The following is a 24,866-nucleotide window of genomic DNA, read 5'->3' as shown; positions in this document are numbered from 1 at the left end:
GCCCCGCATTTCAAGGGGGCCCCCGATCGCCGACCATTTAAACCAACCAGAATGTTAATATTAATAGCTATAACACGAAGCAACCTCTCTCCATTCTAGAGACCTGCACGGACCTCAAATTTAGGCCCTAGCCCGTCCCTGACCTGAGATGCTCAGACCCTAGCCCGACCCGTGTCCGACAGTTTATCAGAATTCCTGGCCTGAGTCCGACCCGAGACGTCTTTATTTCCCCTTCTCCCAAAACAGCTTATAGGCCTAATTCTGTTCCAAAATAATTCAGTTTTGTATGTAATGGCAAAGTGATTATATTTCGTTTCGTTTTTTTATTGTTAACTTAGAAAAACGTTTGTTAAACTTTTTTTCTCTCTCTCCAGATCGTGCCAACATGCACACACACACACACACACACACACACACACATACACACACACACACACACATACACGCTTCTATCTAAATGCCAAACTGAAGTTCAGCCTGAGCAGCATAGCGGGACTCAGACACTGTGTATTATTCTCGAAGGGCTTATCTTAACAAAATATAGAAACCGCAACAACAAAAAGAACACAAAATACAGTCCTTGTGAGCCTAAGTTAAGTGATTCAGTGTTTACTTGTATTGACCCATGATGTGCTGTAGACGCAGAATTAACTCGAGACACTCTCTATTACTCTCACAAATTAATTTTGGGGGGCTTCATCTCATAAGTGGCCTTCGAGATATTTCACACACAAACACTTTCTTATAGTCTATGGTAAATAACATAACTGTGGCTTTCATTAATGAATTGTGAGGTAATTCTATTATTGTAAACAGTAAATTATTATGTTCGGCTATCCTGTTTTACACGTGTAATTGAGATACTTCACAAGCACACATATAATACAAAAAATTTAATAATCAAGCCTGTAGAAAATACAAAGGTATAGAAAATAGATATAAAGATTAAAAATAAAGATTAAATAAAAAGTAAAGATTCATTCATTAACCATTAAGATAAATTGAACTAAATAATAGCCAAATTTATTAAAATAAATGAGAACAGCTCCAAATGAAAGGTGTCTGGATGAAGCAGCTATTAGATGTGGTGAGAAAAGTAGCCTACTTTGTGATTTTGAGTTAACAATATGCTCAAATTTGAAAAGGATACAGATGAGTGCTTTATAAAGGTAACACTTGTGAAAATGCGGCAAACATTTAAAAACTAGTTCACTCTGCTCAACAGCCAAGTAGTATACAGTCTAGTGTTCTGCTGTGCTGCACTAGAGGTCACAGTGAGCACTAGATTGAGGAGCAGTGCTGATGCTCGCAGCTCTCGTCGGGTGCAGTGGCGCGCGCCTGTAATCCAAGCTGCTGGGAGGCTGAGGCTGGCGGATCGCTTGAGTTCAGGGGTTCTGGGCTGCAGTGGACTATGTTGATCGGGTGTCCGCACTAAATTCGGTATCGATATGGTGCTCCTGGGGGAGCTCGGGAGCACCAGGTCGTCTAAGGAGGGGTGAACCGGCCCAGGTCGGAGACGGAGCAGGTCAAAGCCCCCGTGTCGATCAGTAGTGGGGTTGCACCTGTGAATAGACACTGCAGTGCAGCCTGAGCGATACAGCGAGACTCAGACTTTTGCATTGTTTTTTTGGAAACTGTTTATAATAGACAAACTCAGAGGTGAAAACATTTTATAATCAAACTCATGATCCACGTCTTGATTTTAACATGGCAAAATGTAGCACTTCTAGTAATAATGCATCCATCTGGAAAAGATGTGAAATGTCGAGAAGTCTGTCCAAGATATATAATAGCATTTTCTGGCCAATAGGCGGCGCACGAGACAAGCAGGCAGGTCGAAAACTGAAATTGTTGAGCATAAAAATGAAAAATAAAGTATTTAAATTATTTAATTATGCTGAAAAATAAATACATCTCTGAAAATAAATAGATAATAAATACTACTCCTTATAAAGTGTAGTGATCTATGTGATCTGTATGACATTTTCTGGTCTCAAGAATGTGACTGCCATGTGTTTTGTGCCATTTAAAATTTTAGACCATAGTGTTATGTGAAAAAAAACAACACATGTAGGACATTTTTCTTGACAGCACTTTTATTTTCAGAGACAGGTTTTTCTCACATACAAAAACACAACAGTGAGTGTCTTTCGATGTTTTAAAAATAACACATTTCCTTGTTCCTTGTCACAAATTGTGTATTAACACTCATTTAATATGAAATGTTTGCATGTGTTTGAATACTGTCTCACAAAACGACATGCTGTGCCTTTAGTAAGTACGGTGTGAAGTGGAGGTGGTTTGCTTTATTTGGATTGTTGGTCCACCAGTTTTGATAATGTGGGAACCACCAGAGGATTGAGATCCACCAGATGTGATAATGTGGGACCCACCGGAGGATTGAGATCCACCCGAGATAGTGATAAAGCCACCTGAAGGACAAGAGAGAAACATTAATGTGTAATGTACAACATCCACTGCCTGAAACTGACAATTCTACCACAATATATAAAGAGAGATTTCAGTTACCTGGAATTTGAGTCCTGGAAGAGCAGGAGAAAGAAAAAAATTAATTAGTGAAGCTATTCCTGGGCAAGATAATATAACATAGTCCATGCTCCACTGATTTGAACTCACATTAACGTTTATAAAGGAATAAACTTACTTAATGTCTTGATTTTCCAGGAGGCTCCTGTAGGTGGCAATCTCCTGCTCCAGACGAGCCTTGATGTCCAGCAACAAGGCGTAATCTCGTCCCTGTTGCTCAATGCTCGCTCTCAACTGAGCCAACTCGGCTTCCAGCATGTTGATTTGGTTCTGGTACCCTGCTAGCATAGAGCTGTACCTAGCCTCTGTTTCCAACAGTGAGTTTTCCAGTGCTGCTTTCTGTTTGAGAACATGAGAATAACACGAGAATAAAGCATCATTGCTCTGCTTTCTTCAAGTCTTATGCTATATTTTCCTTCCTTTGTTTCAGATAATGTATCTAATCTCTCTCACTCTACATTCCACTTGTGTCTCACCATGCTGAGTTGAGACTGTAGCTCGATCTCCAGACTCTGTAAGGTGTTTCGCAGCTCTGTGACCTGTGACCTGGACGTTTGAATGATCTCTGTGCTGTGGGCCACCTCTTTGTTCAACCCTGCCGTCTAAACAAAAGATAAAAACACTAGATCACAATCCAGGCACTACGTCAAGTGATTATTCAGTGAAGTCAGGAGTCTTGCAGTATGTTTGATAGCAAAGTAGAATTCACAACCCGTGGATTCAAGGAGACAGAGGATGTCTTACCTTGTCTTTAAACCAGTCTTCCTGTTCCCTGCGGTGTTTCTGAATGATGTTCTCATAATGAGCACGGACCTCCTCCAGAACCTTGTTCAGGTCTTGCTGAGGAGCAGCATCAACCTCTACGTTCACTGTGCCTGTGAGCTGTGACCTCAGTGCAGCCAGCTCCTGTAATACCACAGTATAATATATTATAAAATAATAGTCCAAGCATTTAGAATCAGTTATACATAGATGATCTATCAGAAAACTACTGCAAACCTCCTGGTGGTTCTTCTTCATAAATGCCAGCTCTTCTTCCAGACCCTTGATCTGCATCTCCAGGTCGGCCCTTGCCAGGATCGTCTGGTCCAGCAAGCGGCGCAGGTTAGCGATGTCAGACTCCACACACTGCCGCATCACCACCTCATGCTCATATCTGATTGGGGGAAAGGTGACATAGAAAATATAAACACCATTCATTGTTTAAACACAACCAATGTCATAAATACTTGCTACAGTTTTTTTTTAGCATTTTTGTAAGCAAGTCTCTTATGCTCACCGAACTTGAATGTATTTGAACAAAAATACAGCAAAACCGTAATATTGAGATTTTAAAAACTGTTTTCTAATGTAATATGTTTTAAAATGTAATTTCATTTCTGCAATGTCAAGGCTGATTGTTTTCACAGCCATTACTCCTGTCTTTGGTGTCAGAATCATTCTAACATGCTGATTTGCTGTTGTGCTGAAACAGTTGTGTGACTTACTTCAGTCTGAAGTCATCAGCAGCCAGTTTAGAGTTGTCAATCTGCAGGAGGATGTTGGCGTTGTGGATGGTAGCATTTTTAATCTGAAATGTAGAATATGTAAACACTTACAGATGTGGAGACTTTATATGGGCATATCATCAAACTCTAAGAACGCAAGTAATGATCTGTGATCTCTTTTTCAGCTGCTATATGCAAAGGTATCATTGCACTAGAACTTGCTAGTAATGTTTCATATTCTTTCAGGCATCACTGTACCTTGTCCTTAAGGTCCTTGATGGTGTTCCAGTAGTGGCTGTAGTCCCTCTGTGCAATTGGCCCTTTCTTCTCATAGTACTCGCGGATCTGCCTCTCCAGGATGGCATTGGCAGCCTCCAGTGAGCGCACCTTCTCCAGGTAGGACGCCAGACGGTCGTTCAGGTTCTGCATGGTGGCTTTCTCATTCAGCTGAAAGTCTTTTACAACACAGCCTCCAGGTAATATGCCTGCTCCAAATCCTCCACCAAAACCTCCACCATATCCTCCACCGTATCCTCCACCGTATCCTCCACCATATCCTCCCCCGTATCCTCCACCGTATCCTCCACTGTATCCTCCACCATATCCTCCAATTCTGGATTGCAGTGAGCTGGAAGAGATGCGGGTGCTTCCTCCTAAGCCACCTCCATACATGCTGTAGGCTTTCTGTGGAAAGATCGTGGAACCACCCCGACACTTGGTGATAATGGACTTTGAGGTCACAGTCCTGGGACCTTTGGAGGATGTCGTGCGAACAGAGACCGACATGGTGAATGGATACAGAGATGAGATGAACCCAGAGTGGACACTGCAGGAAACCGTTAGAGTTGTCCAGACGAGGATGGCACCTTTGAGGCCAGCTCTGATCTCTTATAGAGATGCAGATCCAGGGCGGCTCCTGGACTTTGTGGGTGAGTGAAGGAGGTAGGGTGTGTGTGGGAGAGTGTATGTGTGCCAGTCCCAGCTGTCACCACCAGCAGAGTTGAAACTTAAAGACCAGTGTTCAGGTTCCACCCTAGTGAGGAAACTCCAAAGAATTTATGTGTTAACTGTATGTACTCACCCTCAAGACTACAATGGAGGGAGTGCAGTAAGACAATTAAGCTTTCGACACACTGTGTGTATACAAGTTGTGTGTGTGTGTGTGTTTATGAGCATGTGCAAGTGTTTTGTACCAGTGGAGGAAATCTGTTTGACAGTTAGGTGCAGAAAAAGGAGGCTGAGCTGGTCATGTGGGGTTTATAAATTGATAAACTCACCATTTTAATCATAATAAAGAAGGATTTGGCAGACAGGTAGCTCCCTGAGGTGATGTGAGATCATCTGTAGCAGTTTCACCACCCTTTTACAGGTCACACGGATCAACTTGATTACTTGGGTGCCCAGTACTTTTTATTTGATTTGATTTGATTGTGGATGGTGCAGGTGTGCAATATTTGAATATTTATTTAGTATGTAGTCAAAAACATGAGGAAAAAGTACAAAGCTTTCTACTTATTAAAACTAAAAAATAAACTTTCTTTGCTTTAAAACTATCAATGTGTGCAATCTTGTCATAAAGCGTGCAAGCGTGCATCCTGAGACCCTGTGACCTCATCCTGTGACATTATATTTTGGTGTATTTCTCTGAGACTATACATGCCACAGTTTTAAGTCTGGATGTACTGTACAGAGCATATTCAGGGCTTTTCAGAGATACTAAATGTTTGGATGTTTCACCGTGACCACTCACTCTCCTTGGTCTTCAAATATTACTTTAGTGACACTCTTACGGAAATATGATAATATTTTGCAATTATCATTTAAATCTGTATAATTTTTAAACTGTCTGTCATAAATCAACGTCTCAGGAAAATGTTATGGGGTTTCAAATCAAAATGACTTTCTGTTACGAAACAGGATGTTGATTTCATACATGTCCTCATATGAGGACACTGGGACTAAAAGCATGTTTATTAGCATTTTGGGAGACACAACAAATGAATAGGGAAAGAAATTATGTTTCAATATTCTATGAAATATTATATATTATTATGAAAATCTTGTCAAATATTACGCCCACTTCTTTTTTCATTACACGTTGCCCCAAAAACACATTAATATGCAAATTAGATTTAGTTTATAGATACATATAATGTAATGAGAAAACCCGTTCGGTTCTGGGCTGCAGTGGACTATGTCGATCGGGTGTCCGCACTAAGTTCGGTATCGATATGGTGCTCCTGGTGGAGCTTGGGACCACCAGGTCATCTAAGGAGGGGTGAACCGGCCCAGGTCGGAGACGGAGCAGGTCAAAGCCCCTGTGTCGATCAGTAGTGGGATCGCGCCTGTGAATAGACTCTGCAGTGCAGCCTGAGCGAGACTCAGACTTTTGCGTGTTAAATTGAATAATCTTGTTGTTTGTAACAAACTCAGTAGCTCAAACAGAAGTACATGGTGCTAAAAACGCAGGGTCATAATACCGTTAAAACCTTAACTATACCCATAGTCAATATATTCTTACAGTGACAGACTGACGCTTGGGCCATCAATGTTAATCAAACAACAAATGCTTAGTCAAAATCACTCACAGCTCTTAATCTGAATAACGTTATAGCTTTAGTAAACATTAATCTATCAATACATAAAGTGAAAACCATGCAGTGTTCATTTACATTTGATTACTTTTAGATTTCTTTTGTAGGCTATTACTTACCTGAACAGTATGTTAGTAGACCTTCATGGAAAAATGACAGCACTGTTTATTTCATTTCATTTGTATATTTGTTTTACTTTGTTTCTTTGTTCATCTTCTTACTGTATCTTATCTTATGTATAAAAATGCCTGCACACTGGTGCATTTACAAATTGATGTTTTATATTCATTTCATTAAATATTTATTTTACATTTCAGAATATAAAGCAATGTTAATTCAGCTCTTAATTTGTCTATATATATATATATATATATATATAAACCAAAAAGTACAGATAAGAATACCGTTAAAATACCGAATCGATAAGCAGTATCGGTAAGCGTAGTAATACCGTCAATACCTTAACGATACCCATCCCTAGTCATGGGTTTGATTCCCAAAGAAAGCATTTATGGTAAATTGTGCAAATGCATTAAAATGTGAATAATGTGATGAAGAATCAAAAAGAGTTGGTCTTTGTGTGACTATAATAAATAAACTCACATATCAGGACGGTTCTTATTTTGAAGTTTATCTATCTTATAGAAGTTTATCTATCTTATAGTGACCCTCAAAAGCTTTTTAACAAGGTGTACAGCAAATCTTTGGTTACTAATAAAGAATTTTAAAAAAATCTTTGGGACCTTAGCAAACAGTAATATCTTTTCATAGATTTAGCTTCCGACTGCATTTTAGCACTCTGCAGAGACACTTTCTTATAGGATTGTCTGTCTTTTAAAAGTTTTAAATCCTGCAGTCTACAAAATCCGTTGTCAATTATCATGTCTCGTTTCGCTGCCATTTCAGCATGAAATTCAACATTCAAGTGTGATACATTGTTTCCTGTGATTGTGATTCCAGTAGGCCTATAAATGCACTATGCCACACTAACAAGCCAGTGTAAACGTACAATTTCCATTGAGATAAATGTAACAGATAGCTCTTTCCAGGTATTATAACCCTTCTTGCAACAAGCAAAAGAACTGTGTCAAAACTTAAAAAGAAAACAGAAACAGAGTCAGTGAAAACCATTGCTGGATGGGTCTTTTGAATTTTCCAAATGAGAGATTTCATTTTTTTTCAAATGGGAGATTTCATTATATTGTAAATTCAAGCTATTGGTGTATATAATTAAGTTTACAGTAAGAAATCACATAGTGATTTGACAATATCACAGAGCACATTGAGCATACAACACTGCACACTGGCCCATTTTTGGTGAAAGTGCCATACCACACCCAGTTGACAACCTCTAAGTCTGATTGAAGCAACTTGTTTTGAGACAGTAACACAATTTTAATTCTGATTCATAGCATTCCCCGAAGTCAACAGAACTGGAACCAATCAAACAGTAAAATCTCAGCACATCTCATCAGTCAGCATCTGAGCAAAAATAATACCACACCTATGTCTGCCAATGAGTCTGCTTTCATGTAGAGACAAAGTTGAAAGTTATTTTGTACTATTTTCTCTCTACATTTCACTAACTCTTCTGTTCTTGTCTCTTTATGAAGATTACTGGTCATTACATGACCAGTTGCTTCCTGCAAATCACATAAATGTAAGCATAGAACATATTTGACCTTAATAATAAAGTCAAGATACATGGACGTAAAAGCCAAATAGCATTTTTATTCATCAAATAAATGTGTATGTACATGTCTCTCTTTCAATCTCTTTCTCTTCTGCACATATTTTCCTCTATATATAAATGTTCTTTTATCCAGTTACACAATTGGAATTGTTTATGAGGGTCAAAGGTTTTTACTGATAAAGGAAGTCAATGGTCAGCCAGCTTTTATGACCTTCCCTTCACTGCTTTTGTGATGGATCTGTTGCCAGGCAATATATACACTATTGTTGTGAGGCTGTTATGGAAGGAACCCATGAATAACATTGGGAAGAATGAGACTACTGGAATACTGTGGCACCACACTACAGTCTAAATATGTCAGGAATGTGAATCTCCCATTTTATTTTGCATTTTGAAGTAGACACCAGTTTTTTACTCTTTAATGTAAAAGAAAGAATATAGTGTTCAGATAAAGACAGCATGACAGCAGCTTTATTTTCAGAGACTTTAGGTTTTATCACACATAAATGAGTATCATCATCTGTTTTTCTTTTGGTAACACTTTTTCTCAATATTACTTCAGTAAACTTTCAAAACCAAATGTATGTGTGTGTCCAGATGTTGTCTCATAAAGCAGTGTGCTCTGCATTTAGAAGTTATGCTGCTGTTATGGAAGGAACCCATGAATAACATTGGGAAGAATGAGACTGTTTATTTCCCTCATACTTTTTTTTTAGTGATTACTGTAAATGAGTGTTTTCAAGTAATGGAATACTGTGGCACCACACTACAGTCTAAATATGTCAGGAATGTGAATCTCCCATTTTATTTTGCATTTTGAAGTAGACACCAGTTTTTTACTCTTTAATGTAAAAGAAAGAATATAGTGTTCAGATAAAGACAGCATGACAGCAGCTTTATTTTCAGAGACTTTAGGTTTTATCACACATAAATGAGTATCATCATCTGTTTTTCTTTTGGTAACACTTTTTCTCAATATTACTTCAGTAAACTTTCAAAACCAAATGTATGTGTGTGTCCAGATGTTGTCTCATAAAGCAGTGTGCTCTGCATTTAGAAGTTATGCTGTGTCTTCTGGATTGTTGTTGTTCCACCTGTGGTGATGGTGACAGTTGCACCTGAAGGCAGAGAGAGAGAGAGAGTCAATAATGCAAAATTTCATGCATTCACTGTCGTACCTTACCTGAAACCGTCCATCCCACTTCAGTATGCAAAGAAAGAATTACCTGGCATTTGAGTTCTGGAAAAAGAAAAAGAAAAGATGCATTAGTGAAGCAATTCCAGGACTGAATGACTTAACATGATCCATGCACCACTTTTGATACACAATAACTCTGACAAATAAAAGAAATGAACTTACTTAATGTCTTGATTTTCCAGGAGGCTCCTGTAGGTGGCGATCTCCTGCTCCAGACGAGTCTTGATGTCCAGCAACAAGGCATATTCTCGCCCTTGTTGCTCAATGCTAGCCCGCACTTGACTTAGCTCAGCTTCCAGCATGTTGATTTGGTTCTGGTAGCCTGCTAGCATAGCGCTGTACCTAGCCTCTGTGTCTGCCAGTGAGTTTTCCAGTGCCGCTTTCTGTGCAAATAACGAGAACATGCAGAAATAGGTCACAATAAAGTGCTGTTGTTTGAAAGATCTCTATTTTCATGAAAATCAAATGGATTGGAACAACATTAGGGGGCGTGATGACTAGAAAAACACAGAAATACACCACCAAGAAGAAAGTCCACAAATGAACCCTTCAGATCTCCAGAGTTATAAATGGCTTCTCATTCCTTTCATTGTACCACACCTACTTCCTGGGATTTGGAGGACTTCATAAAATAAAGCATTCTTGACATATCTCACCCTCTTTTTCATCTGTTTCTGGATCCTTTCTTGGCCTGCTTTCCTAACCTTTTAAGTAATATGTGACCCTGGACCACAAAACCAGTCTTAAGTGTCAATTTTTCAAAATTGAGATTTATACATCATCTGAAAGCTGAATAAATAAGCTTTCCATTGATGTATGGTTTGTTGAGAAAATCGCCTTTAAAGTTAGTTATCCAAATAAGTCCTTAGCAATGCATATTACTAATCAAAAATTAAGTTTTGATATATTTACGGTAGGAAATTTACAAAATATCTTCATGGAACATGATCTTTAATTAATATCCTAATGATTTTTGGCATAAAAGAAAAATCTATAATTTTGACCCATACAATGTATTTTTGGCTATTGCTACAAATATACCCCAGCGACTTAAGACTGGTTTTGTGCTCCAGGGTCACATATTTTCCTGAACTTCGGTTCAGATAATGTAATCTCTTGCTCTCCCCCCTACACTTCCTGAATTCCACTTGTGTCTCACCATGCTGAGTTGAGACTGTAGTTCGATCTCCAGACCCTGCAAGGTGCGTCGTAGATCTGTGATCTGTGTCTTGGTTATTTGTATGGTCTCTGTGCTGACGGCCACTTCTTTGTTCAAACCTGCCGTCTAAAAGAGACAGAAACACACACAATATGAATTCAAGTACTGTACATCATAAACTCAGCTGTATTGTTTTACCTCAGTATCACTAGTATAAGATACCAGCTGGAATATGTGGTTGATTCAGTGAAATCAGGGGTCTTGCATTATGTTTGATAACAAAGTAGAATTCACTGATTCAAGGAGACAGAGGATGTCTTACCTTGTCTTTAAACCAGTCTTCCTGTTCCCTGCGGTGTTTCTGAATGATGTTCTCATAATGAGCACGGACCTCCTCCAGAACCTTGTTCAGGTCTTGCTGAGGAGCAGCATCAACCTCTACGTTCACTGTGCCTGTCAGCTGTGACCTCAGTGCAGCCAAATCCTGTAAACCCACAAGGCTTCAGCATCAGGTCTCTGTTTAGCTGCACAAGTTTTAAAAAAAAAAACTACAAGCAAGTTATTACAAACCTCCTGGTGGTTCTTCTTCATAAATGCCAGCTCATCCTGCAGACTTTCAATCTGCATCTCCAGGTCGGCCTTTGTCAGGGTCGTCTGGTCCAGCAAACGGCGCAGGTTAGCGATGTCGGCCTCCACAGACTGCCGCATTACCAGTTCATGCTCATATCTGATTGGTGGAAAAGCAGGATGAGAAATAAACTCACCAATATAAAGCATGATCTTTCAAGATGCTAAAGCTATCAAGCTATGGTTACAGAGGAATGTTATTTGAGAGAACTTACTTTATCCTGAAGTCATCAGCAGCCAGTTTAGAGTTGTCAATCTGCAGGAGGATGTTGGCATTGTGGATGGTAGCATTTTTAATCTGTAATGAAAAGCATTGAGATGCAGTTTTTAATACATTAGTTCAGAACATAAAAGTGGGGCAAAATGTCATAAGGTTGCATGCCAAATATGTCAGACTTTATAACTTTGCAGTCTTTTATATGAGAACAGTATGCAGTGTGTTGCAAGGATTCTCTGTAATCTGCAATCTATTATTTAGCAACTAGATTAGTGCACTAGAATTTGCTAGTCTTTCCTATCATGTGGCATATTCTTTCAGGCATCACTGTACCTTGTCCTTCAGGTCCTTGATGGTGTTCCAGTAGTGGCTGTAGTCCCTCTGTGCAATCGGCCCTTTCTTCTCATAGTACTCGCGGATCTGCCTCTCCAGGATGGCATTGGCAGCCTCCAGTGAGCGCACCTTCTCCAGGTAGGATGCCAGACGGTCATTCAGGTTCTGCATGGTGGCCTTCTCATTCAGCTGCATCAAGTCACTGTCACCACCAACCAAGATTCCAGCGCTGAATCCTCCACCATGTCCTCCACTGTATCCTCCTCCGTATCCTCCACCAAAACCGTATCCTCCACCATATCCTCCACCACCTCCAACTCTGTAAGTAGAGATGCGGGTGCTACCTCCTAGACTACCTCCATACACGCTGTGGGCTTTCTGCGGAAAGGCCGCCGAACTGCTCCGGGTCTTGGTGATAATGGACTTGGAGGTCATGGTCCTGGGAACTGTGGAAGTTGTTGTGCGAACAGAAACTGACATGGTGGATGGATGCTGAGATGAGAAGAACGCAGGGAGGACACTACAGGAAACTGCTGAGAGTTGTCCTGAAGAGGATTGGTGCCTTCAAGCTCAGCTTGTTCTTCTTATAGAGATTGAGCTTTAGGGCGGGGACTGCATTTTGTGGTCGGGAGGGGGGAAGGAGGGTGTGTGCCAGACCCTTCTGCAACCTCCAGTTGAGACTCAAGGACCAGTGTTCAGTTTCCACCCTAGTGAGGAAACTGCAAAGGAATGTCTCTGTGTCTGTTTGAACTACTGCAATCTCCTCACCCTTGAGATTTCAATGAAGGGAGTGCAACAAGGTTACGGGCACTTTGACACACACACACACACACACACACACACACACACACACACGTGTTTATATGTGTGTGCCAGTTTTCCTCTCTTTGTCAGTTTGAAACAGAACAAAGACACTACACCAGTAATGTAAAAATACCAAGTAGTTTTAAGTTCAGCATTTTTGATCAAGCAGTAAGTGAATATAAACCTGGCAGCAACCAAACGTCAGAGTTTCAGAGTTCAAATGGTTGTTCTCAGTCTGCAGATGTGAGAGGGAAAGTCATCATCTAAAGCCATGAGAACACGTGTTGTATGCTGATGGCACATAAAGACACATGGTTCAGTGACAAATAATAGTGTATAAAGAAAAAAATCTTTAAGAAATCAATTTTAAAATGCACGTGCCAAGTTAAATCCGTGGGTTCATGTTGGTTTCATACAGTTTAAAAAAATAAAAAAATAAAAAATTTCCTGCATGTTTGTCACACCCTGTTGGTCTCTCTTGACTTTGATTCTGTCGACAAATTTGTTTTTCCAATTATTTAAACTGTAAAGCAGTTTAAATATGAATATAATATGCAAATATAAAAATATTAAAACGCTTTTGTTTCTTAAGAAATGATGATAAAAAAATATGCATACGCTTTTTGTTTAAATAATTGTATTCTTTTGATTAGTATTTTTTTCTTCATTGTCATATAAGGAAAAATGTATAAGCTTTTACTTGATGCTTCCCCCAAAAATGATAAAAATTCATTTTAATTAATAAATTAAAACATAAACTTATCATAGAAGAGCTATATTCAAGTTATTGCATGCATGAATTTGATATGTAATGTATTTTTGAATATTAATACATCCAGATAAACAATGACCATCATGTCACTGATCCTCATACTGTAATATTTGTATGAAGTTCTGACAATTCTTTGCTTAACATTCAATATTGTTTCTTTTAATAGTAAAATGTATGTTCTTTGAGTAAATATCAGGTCATGCTTATTTGTCATGTGCTCACAACTTTCTGCTATTATGTTGTGGTTGCCAGGGTGTTGTACAGTTGCTAAGGTGTTTTAATTGTTTTTTGTTCATTTCTGTGCTGGTCTAAGCAAGCACTAGTAATAAATGGAGTGGTGTTATTGGTATGAGCAATAGCGGGTAAGAAGCATGAAAAAATTTGACTACAAAATTATATCTTTTGCGTGTTTGTTTTCCTTTTTTCTTTTTTGATTCTTTTACTTTGTGCATGATTTAAGGTCTGTAATTTAGTAGCCTTTTTAAAACATGCACTTAATGTTAACATCTGTTATTCTGTCCATTTCAGGGTGCTATGGGTGGTGGAATTTGAGGTCTTAAGTGTGTAAGCATGTGTTTTGTGTCTGTTGATGCTTGCAGAGGATTTGTCTTGATTGTGGGCTCCCTGGGGGGGATGTGACATCATCTGACCATTTCACCACCACCCTCTTAACAGGTCACATCTGGAACTTTGCATCAACTTGGATACTTCACTAAACAACAATGGAGAGAGAGGAGGAGTGGGGGGTGGGATAATTTATTTTCTCAAGAACAGATATTATGAAACTTTGTTCCTGCGAATTGCATGTTTGTGAATTATTATCATAAAATAAACCCTAAGATGGTTACCAGAACTCAGGGAAAATTTAAATAAATTGACATGAAAAATCGATTGGCACTGATATTATTTTATTATTTCAGAATAAAATGTCTGCAGAGAGATAAAAGAGACATACTAGCAGTATGAAATAAGTTTTTTGGGACAATTATTCAGTTTGGGGGTCGTTATATTGAAATATTTGACCACTGTTGACCAATCAGAATAAAGTACTGTGTAAAAAAATCAGAATATTACCGATATTAAGATACTGCAATAAGAAGGTCAGTTATTTTAAGAAATAATTAAATATATTTTTTAGAGATTTTACCACTACCATGCATCTCCATGACTCCAGATCTGCTTGATCTGCTCTTTTTTGTGTTCAAGTCTGTCTCTGCTGTGAAGGCATTAGTCTGGATGACTCTCATTCATCATGACTCACTGTATAAACAGAGCTCCACCCCACCTCTCTCTCTGTTGTATGAGCTGTCCTCAAAGAGCTCATGGCAGAGTAGATAACAAATATTACTCATGAAAATTAATAAAAATTGGCTGTTCTGTCCAGGCGAGCACCAGCTTTAACTCAGGTATGGTAATAGCCTGCTGCCACCAGATATATAGAGACGATTAATATCACCTATTTTATCTATTCTAATTTTTATTTTGGTTAAGCTATTATTTTATTGACCTGTAATAGTTTACAACATAGTGAAAGTCTAGATAAGTGCTAATTAGAGTGAATTAGAGTGCTAATTATGGACAAATTTGAAATGTACTGTGATGTCACCCACTTCAGACTAAAAAGTTATATATTTATGGGATTTTCAGTGTTATATATGTTATGTGTTATATTTTAAATTGAAAAAAAAGATAAAGAAAATGCACACAAAAGCCACTGTAACACATGATTACTAACTATACAGTTATAATAATGAACACTATATAATAAATAAATAAAAATAGCTGCTCCGCATAGTGGATCACCATCGTTAATTCAGGTGTTAACATCTGTTATTCTGTCCATTTCAGGGTGCTATGGGTGGTGGAATTTGAGGTCTTAAGTGTGTAAGCATGTGTTTTGTGTCTGTTGATGCTTGCAGAGGATTTGTCTTGATTGTGGGCTCCCTGGGGGGGATGTGACATCATCTGACCATTTCACCACCACCCTCTTAACAGGTCACATCTGGAACTTTGCATCAACTTGGATACTTCACTAAACAACAATGGAGAGAGAGGAGGAGTGGGGGGTGGGATAATTTATTTTCTCAAGAACAGATATTATGAAACTTTGTTCCTGCGAATTGCATGTTTGTGAATTATTATCATAAAATAAACCCTAAGATGGTTACCAGAACTCAGGGAAAATTTATATAAATTGACATGAAAAATCGATTGGCACTGATATTATTTTATTATTTCAGAATAAAATGTCTGCAGAGAGATAAAAGAGACATACTAGCAGTATGAAATCAGTTTTTTGGGACAATTATTCAGTTTGGGGGGTCGTTATATTGAAATATTTGACCACTGTTGACCAATCAGAATAAAGTACTGTGTAAAAAAATCAGAATATTACCGATATTAAGATACTGCAATAAGAAAGGGTCAGTTATTTTAAGAAATAATTCAATATATTTTTTAGAGATTTTACCACTACCATGCATCTCCATGACTCCAGATCTGCTTGATCTGCTCTTTTTTGTGTTCAAGTCTGTCTCTGCTGTGAAGGCATTAGTCTGGATGACTCTCATTCATCATGACTCACTGTATAAACAGAGCTCCACCCCACCTCTCTCTCTGTTGTATGAGCTGTCCTCAAAGAGCTCATGGCAGAGTAGATAACTAATATTACTGATGAAAATTAATAAAAATGGGCTGTTCTGTCCAGGCGAGCACCAGCTTTAACTCAGGTATGGTAATAGCCTGCTGCCACCAGATATATAGAGACGATTAATATCACCTATTTTATCTATTCTAATTTTTATTTTGGTTAAGCTATTATTTTATTGACCTGTAATAGTTTACAACATAGTGAAAGTCTAGATAAGTGCTAATTAGAGTGAATTAGAGTGCTAATTATGGACAAATTTGAAATGTACAGTGATGTCACCCACTTCAGACTAAAAAGTTATATATCTATGGGATTTTCAGTGTTATATATGTTGTGTTATATTTTAAATTGAAAAAAAAAGATAAAGAAAATGCACACAAAAGCCACTGTAACACATGATTACTAACTGTACAGTATAATAATGAACACTATATAATAAATGAATAAAAATAGCTGCTCCGCATAGTGGATCACCACCGTTAATTCAGGCATGGAAATGGCCTAAAACAACTCTCACTGTCACTATTCTAGAATCCTTTATTCTAGCTAATTGTGTTAGCCTACTTAGTTACTTCTTATGGAAAGTAATATGTTAATTTTGCGTTACTTTTTCTCATCTGGCCTGGACTTGCTTAATTGTTTTTAATAGCCCTTTCATTTCCTCAGGCTGAAGGAAATGTAAATTCATGCTCAAACAAACCTTTCAGCTGTGCTGCCATTCTGGATTGCATGAATAATAGGATGCACGAGAAGAAAGTTCTTCACTCTTCAACAATAAAAAAAATAAACACAAATGTTATGCTTATCTAAAGTCATTTTTGCTTATTAGTATGGTTGAATTGGATCATCGAGCAACAAAGACATTGGTTAATAAAATGAGATTAAATGCACAAAGGATTTTTGTGTTATTTAACATTTAATTATTGCAGGTTTGCGACATATTCTGAGTACTGTTTTTATTAATTTTGAGGAATACTGAGTCTGTTTTTGTGCAAGGGAGATGAGTAAATGCATGTTCACATTTAGTCTAGAACTACAGTACCAATCATGTTTACACAGCACACACAACACCTCTGCACTTACTCCCAATTTCTCTCAACATGTGAACAGGAGAGCTGTCAGTCAATAAATGGGAAAATAAAGTAACGCGTTAATTATTTGAAAAAGCAATCTGCATTTTCTTGTAAATTAATAAGTAATGGGTTACTTTACTAGTTGCTTGAAAAAAGTAATCTGATTACGTAACTTGCATTACTTGTAATGCGTTACCCCCAACACTGGTAATGAGGCACAGACATATGACAGGTAAAGTATTACCTCATTCACTAATCGTGCAGATGTGTGTGCACGAAGAAACCATGATTCAAGTTCTGAAAATGTATACACAAAAATCTGACTGCCAGTGTCCTTAGAAACAAGAAACTTGGTGCATAAAGTGCATTGGTGCTTTTGGTGCATAAAGTAGATCTCTAAAGTTGCAAAGACTAAAGTCTCAAATCCAAAGAGATATTCTTTATAAAAGTTAAGAGTCAACCATGCCTACCTAAAACGTCTCATTCTAACACGCCCCCATTACGTAACTTGCATTACTTGTAATGCGTTACCCCCAACACTGGTAATGAGGCACAGACATATGACAGGTAAAGTATTACCTCATTCACTAATCGTGCAGATGTGTGTGCACGAAGAAACCATGATTCAAGTTCTGAAAATGTATACACAAAAATCTGACTGCCAGTGTCCTTAGAAACAAGAAACTTGGTGCATAAAGTGCATTGGTGCTTTTGGTGCATAAAGTAGATCTCTAAAGTTGCAAAGACTAAAGTCTCAAATCCAAAGAGATATTCTTTATAAAAGTTAAGAGTCAACCATGCCTACCTAAAACGTCTCATTCTAACACGCCCCCACGTCTGCGTCATGATGTGGGAAGATTTGCATAACGCCGCCCAAATGTTCACGCAAAGAAAGAAGGCGTAACTTTTATTCTCGCTGTAGTATTGTTGTTGCTGCCGCCACCATGTCATGAAGGCGCTGTGTGTTTTCGTTGTTAAAGCGAAACTACTTTGTTTGGCCTTCCAAAAGAGGACGATATTCGCTTCCTCATGCCTGGAGCTGATCCGTGCTGGTCGCTGAGGAAATACATCAACTTCGCGCTGTGGATCGCCGGATCGGCTTTCACCGTGGACAAAGCAGAGTCCAGCCCGGGGTCGTCAGATGTGGTTGCCGCAAGCCGGCCCGCCGCCGCTCACTCAAGCCAGCCTCCGCTCACTCTAGCCTGCTGTGTGTGTTTTATAATGATTTTACAATCATTATAATCCGTAATTATGTCCCCACTGGATGCAACAAATGCCTCGTTTATAATCGGTTTTAATGTTTTTGTCTCGTTGCTCCGGCCAGGACAAGGCATCACAGTATGGTAGGGGCATAACATTTCCGTCACACGCTTGAGGTATTCAGCCAATCACAACGCACTGGATAGCTGGTCAATCAGAGCATACCTTGCTTTTCAGACCGATGAGCTTTGTAAAAATCGACGCGTTTCAGAAAGGCGGGGCATAGAGGAGAAGCTATAATGTACAGTATGTGGAAAATAATGTGTTTTTTTAACCTTAAACCACACAAACACATTTCATTACACCAAATACACAAAATAATGTTCTTTATAGCAACATCATATGCCTTTAAACAGAAACCTTTCACACTCTCCAGAGTGTAATCACAATTATGCACTGGAACATTTGCCAAATCTGTTTTGCCAATATGCAGGTATTACTGCTACAAGTGCTGTAACAATCTGTAACAATCACAAAATTATTCATATCTGTATCTGTATTCGGATAAAACCGGAAGTAGGCGAAGCTTGAACCAGAACTATGTACAGTTATAGTTGATAAGAACATGATTTCCTTTGGCTCACCGGTCCCTGCGCAGTTTAAAAATTATTTCACTTAAGTAGGCCTAACTTGCAGGTCTGGAAAAGTAGCCTATGGTGGTAAAAAGAGAACAGAGTATGGAAAAATATTTGTGTTTCGACTATTTGCCCTATTCAGTGTTCTAAAATATAAAATTATTAATTTCTAAAAATAAATTTATCGTACAAGTAGGAAGATTTCATGACAAACATTTAGAGATCATTTAAACACGGCTGAATGAATTCAAGGTACACAAATTCATTATGCAGAACTCTTTGAACGAGTCTTTTTTTAACTTCACTAAATGTGAAAAACACAATTTTGTAAAAAAAACAATCAGACCACGCAAACCAGCAAAAGATAAGGAAGAAAACATGTAGGCCTAGTAGAAAATGTATCTGTATTTAAGCTGATTATTAGCCTACTCTTGACAGAGAGCTGGTTTGGTTTTTGAGAGACAGAGATGCACAGAGACGGCAAGCGGCTGTTTGATTGGCCATAGCGCTGTGCTTATTCATTCGTGTATCATATCGTAGCCTATAAGGTTTAAATCAGGGCTGTCCAAACTCGGTGCTGGAGGGCCGGTGTCCTGCAGAGTTTAGCTCCAACCCTAATTAAGCACTCCTGAACCAGCTAATCAAGCCCTTACTAGGCATAGAAACTTTCAGTCAGGTGTGTTGAGGCAAGTTGGAGCTAAACTCTGCAGGACACCGGCCCTCCAGGACCGAGTTTGGACAGCCCTGGTTTAAATCATTCATGGCCTTTTGTATATACACAAATAGTAGAATGTGTATGATGTATTATTTTAGGTAATATTAGCCCTACTCTTGCCATGAGGTGAGTGACAACAGCAATGAGGTGTTTGATTTGCGCTCTTTTCATTCATAAAGTTTACATTCATTCACTTCACACACTCATCATTGCGTGAATTTAGAGGTTTGTGTAAAATATCGCGCTGATCCCCTGGCTCACCTGTGAACACCAGACTGTGCTGCAGCCTCAGCCAAATATTTGGGCAGAATTATTCATTATCCATTATTCGTTTTTGAAGCCATTATCTGTGCCTTTCCGAACAAGGTATTAAGCTTCGGGCACACCCCTATTTAGCACCCTCTGACACCCTGTAGAACCAGGTGTTGTGCAAATTTCAACTCTGTCAAATTGAAAGCCATTACCTGATTGCTTTATTGAAATATAAAATTATGAAAAATGATAACATTTTAAACACAGGATGAGATGTAAACAACCTCGATTTGCGAGCATGTACCAGTTGAATATTCTTGATCTTGACATTTGCAGGTACTTTGATGTTGCCGGATGGGATTGAAGTTATGGGAGACAGGTATGTCATCAAATAGGCCTATGGGAGGGTAGGTATGTCATTGGGGTCATCAGGTGGACTCCCTCTTTCACTGATGTTTCATTGATGAGCCCACAACATCTCCAGAGGACTCAACAGTGATACCTGGAAACCCAGGTACATCCCCCTCAGCACCATACCCCCCACCCCCACCCCCTCCACCTTGCTATTTTTGGACCCAGTCAGAGTCTTGCCTCTTTATCCAGAGCCACTGGCTGCTTCTCTTAGCTGCCTCTGATATAGTTATAATTGTTCGGCGCAAGCTCTGGCTTCTGATTCCCTGGCCTCTTAGCAAGTTACATCCTACTTCCAACGGACAGATTTCAGTGTTCCATTCACAAAGTAGTATATCAGAAGCTAGCTCAGCATGTCTTAGGTATTTACTCTCATAAGCCTCTTCCAATGAGTCTTCACAGGGTACGGTGAGTTCAATGATGAAGACCTTCTTCACAGAGGGGAACCAAAGAACTATAACAGGCTTGAGGGTAGTGGTTGTGATCTCTGGAGGAAAAACAAGCTGTCGACCAATATCCACCAGCATCTTCCATTCGCAGGCTATCCAAAGCTGGTTATGCTCCAGTGATGTAGGCCTGTTCCTGGTTACTTTTGCCCCTTCATGGACAAAGATGGCTTGCGGGGAGTCACTCGCTGGTGGTAAAGAATTGGTGGATATACGCTTTTCCTCAAGGGTGGAGGCAAGGCTCTTAAAGACTTGGTTGTGATGCCACATGTAACAGCCCTGGGTGAGACTGACTTTACACCCCGTTAGTATGTGCTTGAGGGAAGCTGGGCTGGAGCAGAGAGCACACCTAGGATCTTCACCCAACCACTGATTGAGATTAACTGGTGTTTAAAGGATGTCATAAGTAGTTCTGATGATAAAGCTGAGCTGCTTTGCTTCCATGCTCCCCAGGTCTTTCCAGCTGATCCTCCTCTTCTCCACTCTATCCCACTGTGTCCACTGTCCCTGTTTACCAAGGGAGGCTGCCTTAGCCCACCTTGCTGCTTCCTCCTGTCTGCATATTTCCTTGACCACCATCTTCCTCCACCATGGTGCTGTGGCTTTGTTCCACTCTGGATGTCTCGTTGTTAATCCAAGACCTCCTCTTCCTTGTTGAACATGCCCCACCATGTCTGCATGTTTAATTGCTGTTATCACCTCCTACACTGCACTGGCTGGTCTCCATTTGCGGCCTGCTACTGAGGTTGGTGCATTGTTCAGCACTATGTCTTGTGATTCATTCAGAGTCATCTGAAGTCTCACGTTAGCGCACTTGAACTCTTCTGTGAGACTAGTGAAGGGCAGTTTGAGGACAGAACTTCCATAAAGCCCTATGTTGGTAAGACACCGTGTAACTCTGAGTCATTTCTTGATGTAAACTGTGATTCCTCTTTCCAGTTTCTCTACTGTTGAGATTGGAACTTCACAAACTGTAAGGGACCACAGCACCTGTGCTAGAAGGCCAGACTGCAAACACCAGGACCTCAGTCTTCCAGGTAGTTGAGTATTGTCAATGGCCTGTAGTCCACTACTGATCTCCTTCCGCAGTTATTGTACCTGTTCTTTGTCTTTCAGGCTTGCATCATACCAAGGCTTTTCACAGGCTGCTCAGATACTGTTGGGATAGGGTCATTTCCAATGAAGAACTTGATGTCACTGAGCACTCCCTTGACAATTGAGATGCTAGGCTTTATCTTTATCTTGAGAATTGAGATTTGGAAGTCTTTGTCTTCATTCAGGCTCATCTGATATTCTCCTCTAGTTTTCTAAGTAGTCTTCTGGTGTATGGCACCGTGGTGGTCAGAGTAGTAATGTCATCCATATAGGCTCTGAGGGGAGGGAGGCTCAAGTCCGAGTTAAGCTGCTGTCCACCTACCAACCACCTTAAGGCTCGAATTATGACCTCCATGGCCATCTTAAACCCAAGGATCCTGCTATAATGCCAATTTCCAAGGCTTGCCACTAGGTGGTAACCTCAGAAGTGGTAAAGCAAAACGGCATATCTTGGAAATATGATTTCACAAGTTTTAATGGTGTCTGGAATGTAAAAGAAGTTGAAAGCAGCCCACAGGAGATTATAGGGCACCGACCCAAATGCATTATTATCAAGGTCTAGGAAGACAGCATGAAGGTCCTTTTTCCCCACCTTTGCCATCTGGATCTGGTGCCATATCATACTGGAATGTTCTAAACACCCAGAAAACCCTGATATACCTGACTTCTATACCACTGTATCAATGTAGCTATTTCTTTTCAGGTTTCCAGACAAACTCTTGGCCACGATTCTGAAAAAGTCTTTACCCTCTACATTTAGCAGGGATATTGGTCGAAACTGGCTGACATTCTCTAAGTCCTTATACTTTGAAATTAGAACCCCTCCTTCCCTTCACCACACTTTGGGTATAATCTTCTCCCGCCACACTATCCTCATGAGTCTCCAGAGATAGCTCAGGACATCCGGTGCATTCTTGTACACCTTGTATGGGACTCCATTTGGCCCTGGGACTGATGCCGATCTTGCATTATGAACTACACTTTCCACCTCTTTCCAAGTTGGAGGGTGAATCCCCATTTGATGTTCTGGAGAGTTGATTGGTGGAATGCCTGGTGGAACTGAAAGTTGTTTATGTCGTCTTGGGTCGGAATGTATTGTCTTTAAGTGATCATCCAAGGCTTTCTTTGTTACTTTCAGGGTTCCACTTTTCTCCCTTGTGAAGAAACTCGTCAGAAATTTGAAAGGATCTTTAAATAACTGAGTGCTTGTTTGTTCTTTTCTCCTTCTGCATTTTCACAAGTTCTCTGCTCTATGGAGGGATGCCAGTCTGAGTTTAATGTCAGCTTGAATCACATTGATACCTTCTTTTGCCCTTTCAAAGCCTTTTTTTGTTACTGCTTCCAAAATTGCCTCCTTTGTTGAACGAGGGACTTGATCTCCTGTTGCCTCCTGAAAATTGCTGCAATTGGGGACTTTTTTCCTCTTCCATTCTTGTACTAGAAACATTCTACCCCATACTGATATATAATGTCTCCCATTTTTCAAATTTCTTCTCCACTGTATACTTGTAACTTTCTCTAGCATCAAGGTCAAATTGGTGTTAATTGTTTTCCCACAGTTTCTTGTCGGCAACAGCAGGCCATTTCAGATGCAATCTGTGCCCAGCAAACCTCCTCTCAATTGCAGGTCTAGGAGGTTGGGAAGGATTTCCTACCAATGTCGTCTCTGTGCTTGAGAGTGCTTCCTCTGTGACAGAGGTACTGCTGCATTGCAAGCTGTTGCTTGTGTCCAGTTGCTGTACTTCATTCGACTGATTTGACGCCTTTTGCAATAAGTAGTCAATGTGAAGTCTCCTCAAGCACTTTTTCCTTCCTTGATGAATCCTTAATCCCAAATGTGATATGACTTTCCATCCACAAGCACATGTCTGCAGTTTATGGCCCTTTTCTGCAGGTGTAATTGCAAAAAAACCTGTGATGCTCTCTTGGTCCGCACAATTGTTGCTCATTGTCGGTTCCAGTCCAAGGTCTGTTGCTATAATGTCAGCCGATGAGTCTTCGTCCACCCTCACTCTCGCAGACTCTGAGAGTGAGGGTGGAAGAAGACTCAGACTTATATACAAATTAATGTAAGATACAAAATATTTTAAAAAACAATAAAACTGGTTGAAATCTTTTGTGTTAAATTTTTCTTATTTTAATGATAGCTTTTCAGAGCCACTTAAGGCAACAGTGCTTTTCTTTTTTTAAGTCCCTTATCTGGATTTGTATTATTATGGCATAAGTGTTGGCTAAATCCAGAAATGCATTATAATATTTTCAACTAAAGCTTTTTAATGACGTTATGCAGATACAATGACACAAAAAAAATCCATGTTCTTTTTGTTTACATTCAGTCCAATTTAAATGTATTTGGTACATGACACCATTACCTTAGGTATTACCTTGGGTGATTCTCAATCGGAAGGCCACATTCTAAAGAGGCTGTGTCCTTCCTAGTCCAGTCCTTCTCAGCATTAAACACTAGAATGAGATGGTCCAGACTAGAGACATGCACTCCCGCTGGAGTACCACGGGACCCAACGTAACAGGGTGTGGCGCGGGACAACTCTTGATGGGCGAGTGCGGGTGCGGGTGGGAAGAGACTTGTGTGTGTGCGGGATGCAGGAGGATAAAATGATTCGCGGGACTCCCGCTAAATAGAAATTATCTAAACATAAAGTGTCTAAAACATATAAATTGTTATTTATCTGTTGCACAAAAGCAAAAAGAACAACTAATATTAACATTAAAATGATTGACATGCGCAAGCTAGGCATAGTTTCTATTTATAACACGTGTTTAAAGGGTTGCGCAATGTAGCCAATCACAGACTCAGCTGTTGATTTCTGGAACGCAAAGGCCAATCAGAGGTGATTAAGTTAGAATCTACTCACCACAGTGCTGAAATTGCGTGAAAATCCTCTAATTTTAACACACGAAGTGTAGACACTGTGAAAGATTGTGCCTATATTTAAT

General features: G+C 39.5%; 2 protein-coding genes across 2 annotated transcripts; both read right to left on the bottom strand.

The window, feature by feature from the left end:
- Nucleotides 1-2,270: 2,270 nt before the first annotated feature.
- LOC107563541 (keratin, type I cytoskeletal 13-like) lies at nt 2,271-4,820 on the bottom strand. Its single transcript, XM_016248446.1, has 8 exons — nt 4,293-4,820; nt 4,035-4,117; nt 3,547-3,703; nt 3,292-3,453; nt 3,024-3,149; nt 2,666-2,886; nt 2,530-2,543; nt 2,271-2,432 (listed from the first exon to the last, which is right to left on the bottom strand). The coding sequence occupies exons 1-8, from the start codon at nt 4,818-4,820 to the stop codon at nt 2,272-2,274; spliced, it is 1,452 nt and encodes a 483-aa protein (XP_016103932.1). The 3' UTR covers nt 2,271.
- A 3,944-nt stretch (nt 4,821-8,764) lies between these two features.
- On the bottom strand, nt 8,765-12,417 carry LOC107563560 (keratin, type I cytoskeletal 19-like). The gene is made up of 8 exons (XM_016248465.1): nt 11,856-12,417; nt 11,521-11,603; nt 11,249-11,405; nt 11,001-11,162; nt 10,679-10,804; nt 9,682-9,902; nt 9,548-9,561; nt 8,765-9,439 (listed from the first exon to the last, which is right to left on the bottom strand). The coding sequence occupies exons 1-8, from the start codon at nt 12,333-12,335 to the stop codon at nt 9,375-9,377; spliced, it is 1,308 nt and encodes a 435-aa protein (XP_016103951.1). The 5' UTR covers nt 12,336-12,417; the 3' UTR covers nt 8,765-9,374.
- Between the last annotated feature and the right edge of the window lie 12,449 nt (nt 12,418-24,866).

The sequence above is a fragment of the Sinocyclocheilus grahami genome, unplaced genomic scaffold (assembly GCF_001515645.1).
Source record: "Sinocyclocheilus grahami isolate Dianchi unplaced genomic scaffold, SAMN03320097.WGS_v1.1 scaffold25.1, whole genome shotgun sequence".
NCBI lineage: Eukaryota > Metazoa > Chordata > Actinopteri > Cypriniformes > Cyprinidae > Sinocyclocheilus > Sinocyclocheilus grahami.
This window is presented reverse-complemented; position numbering and strand designations above follow the sequence as displayed.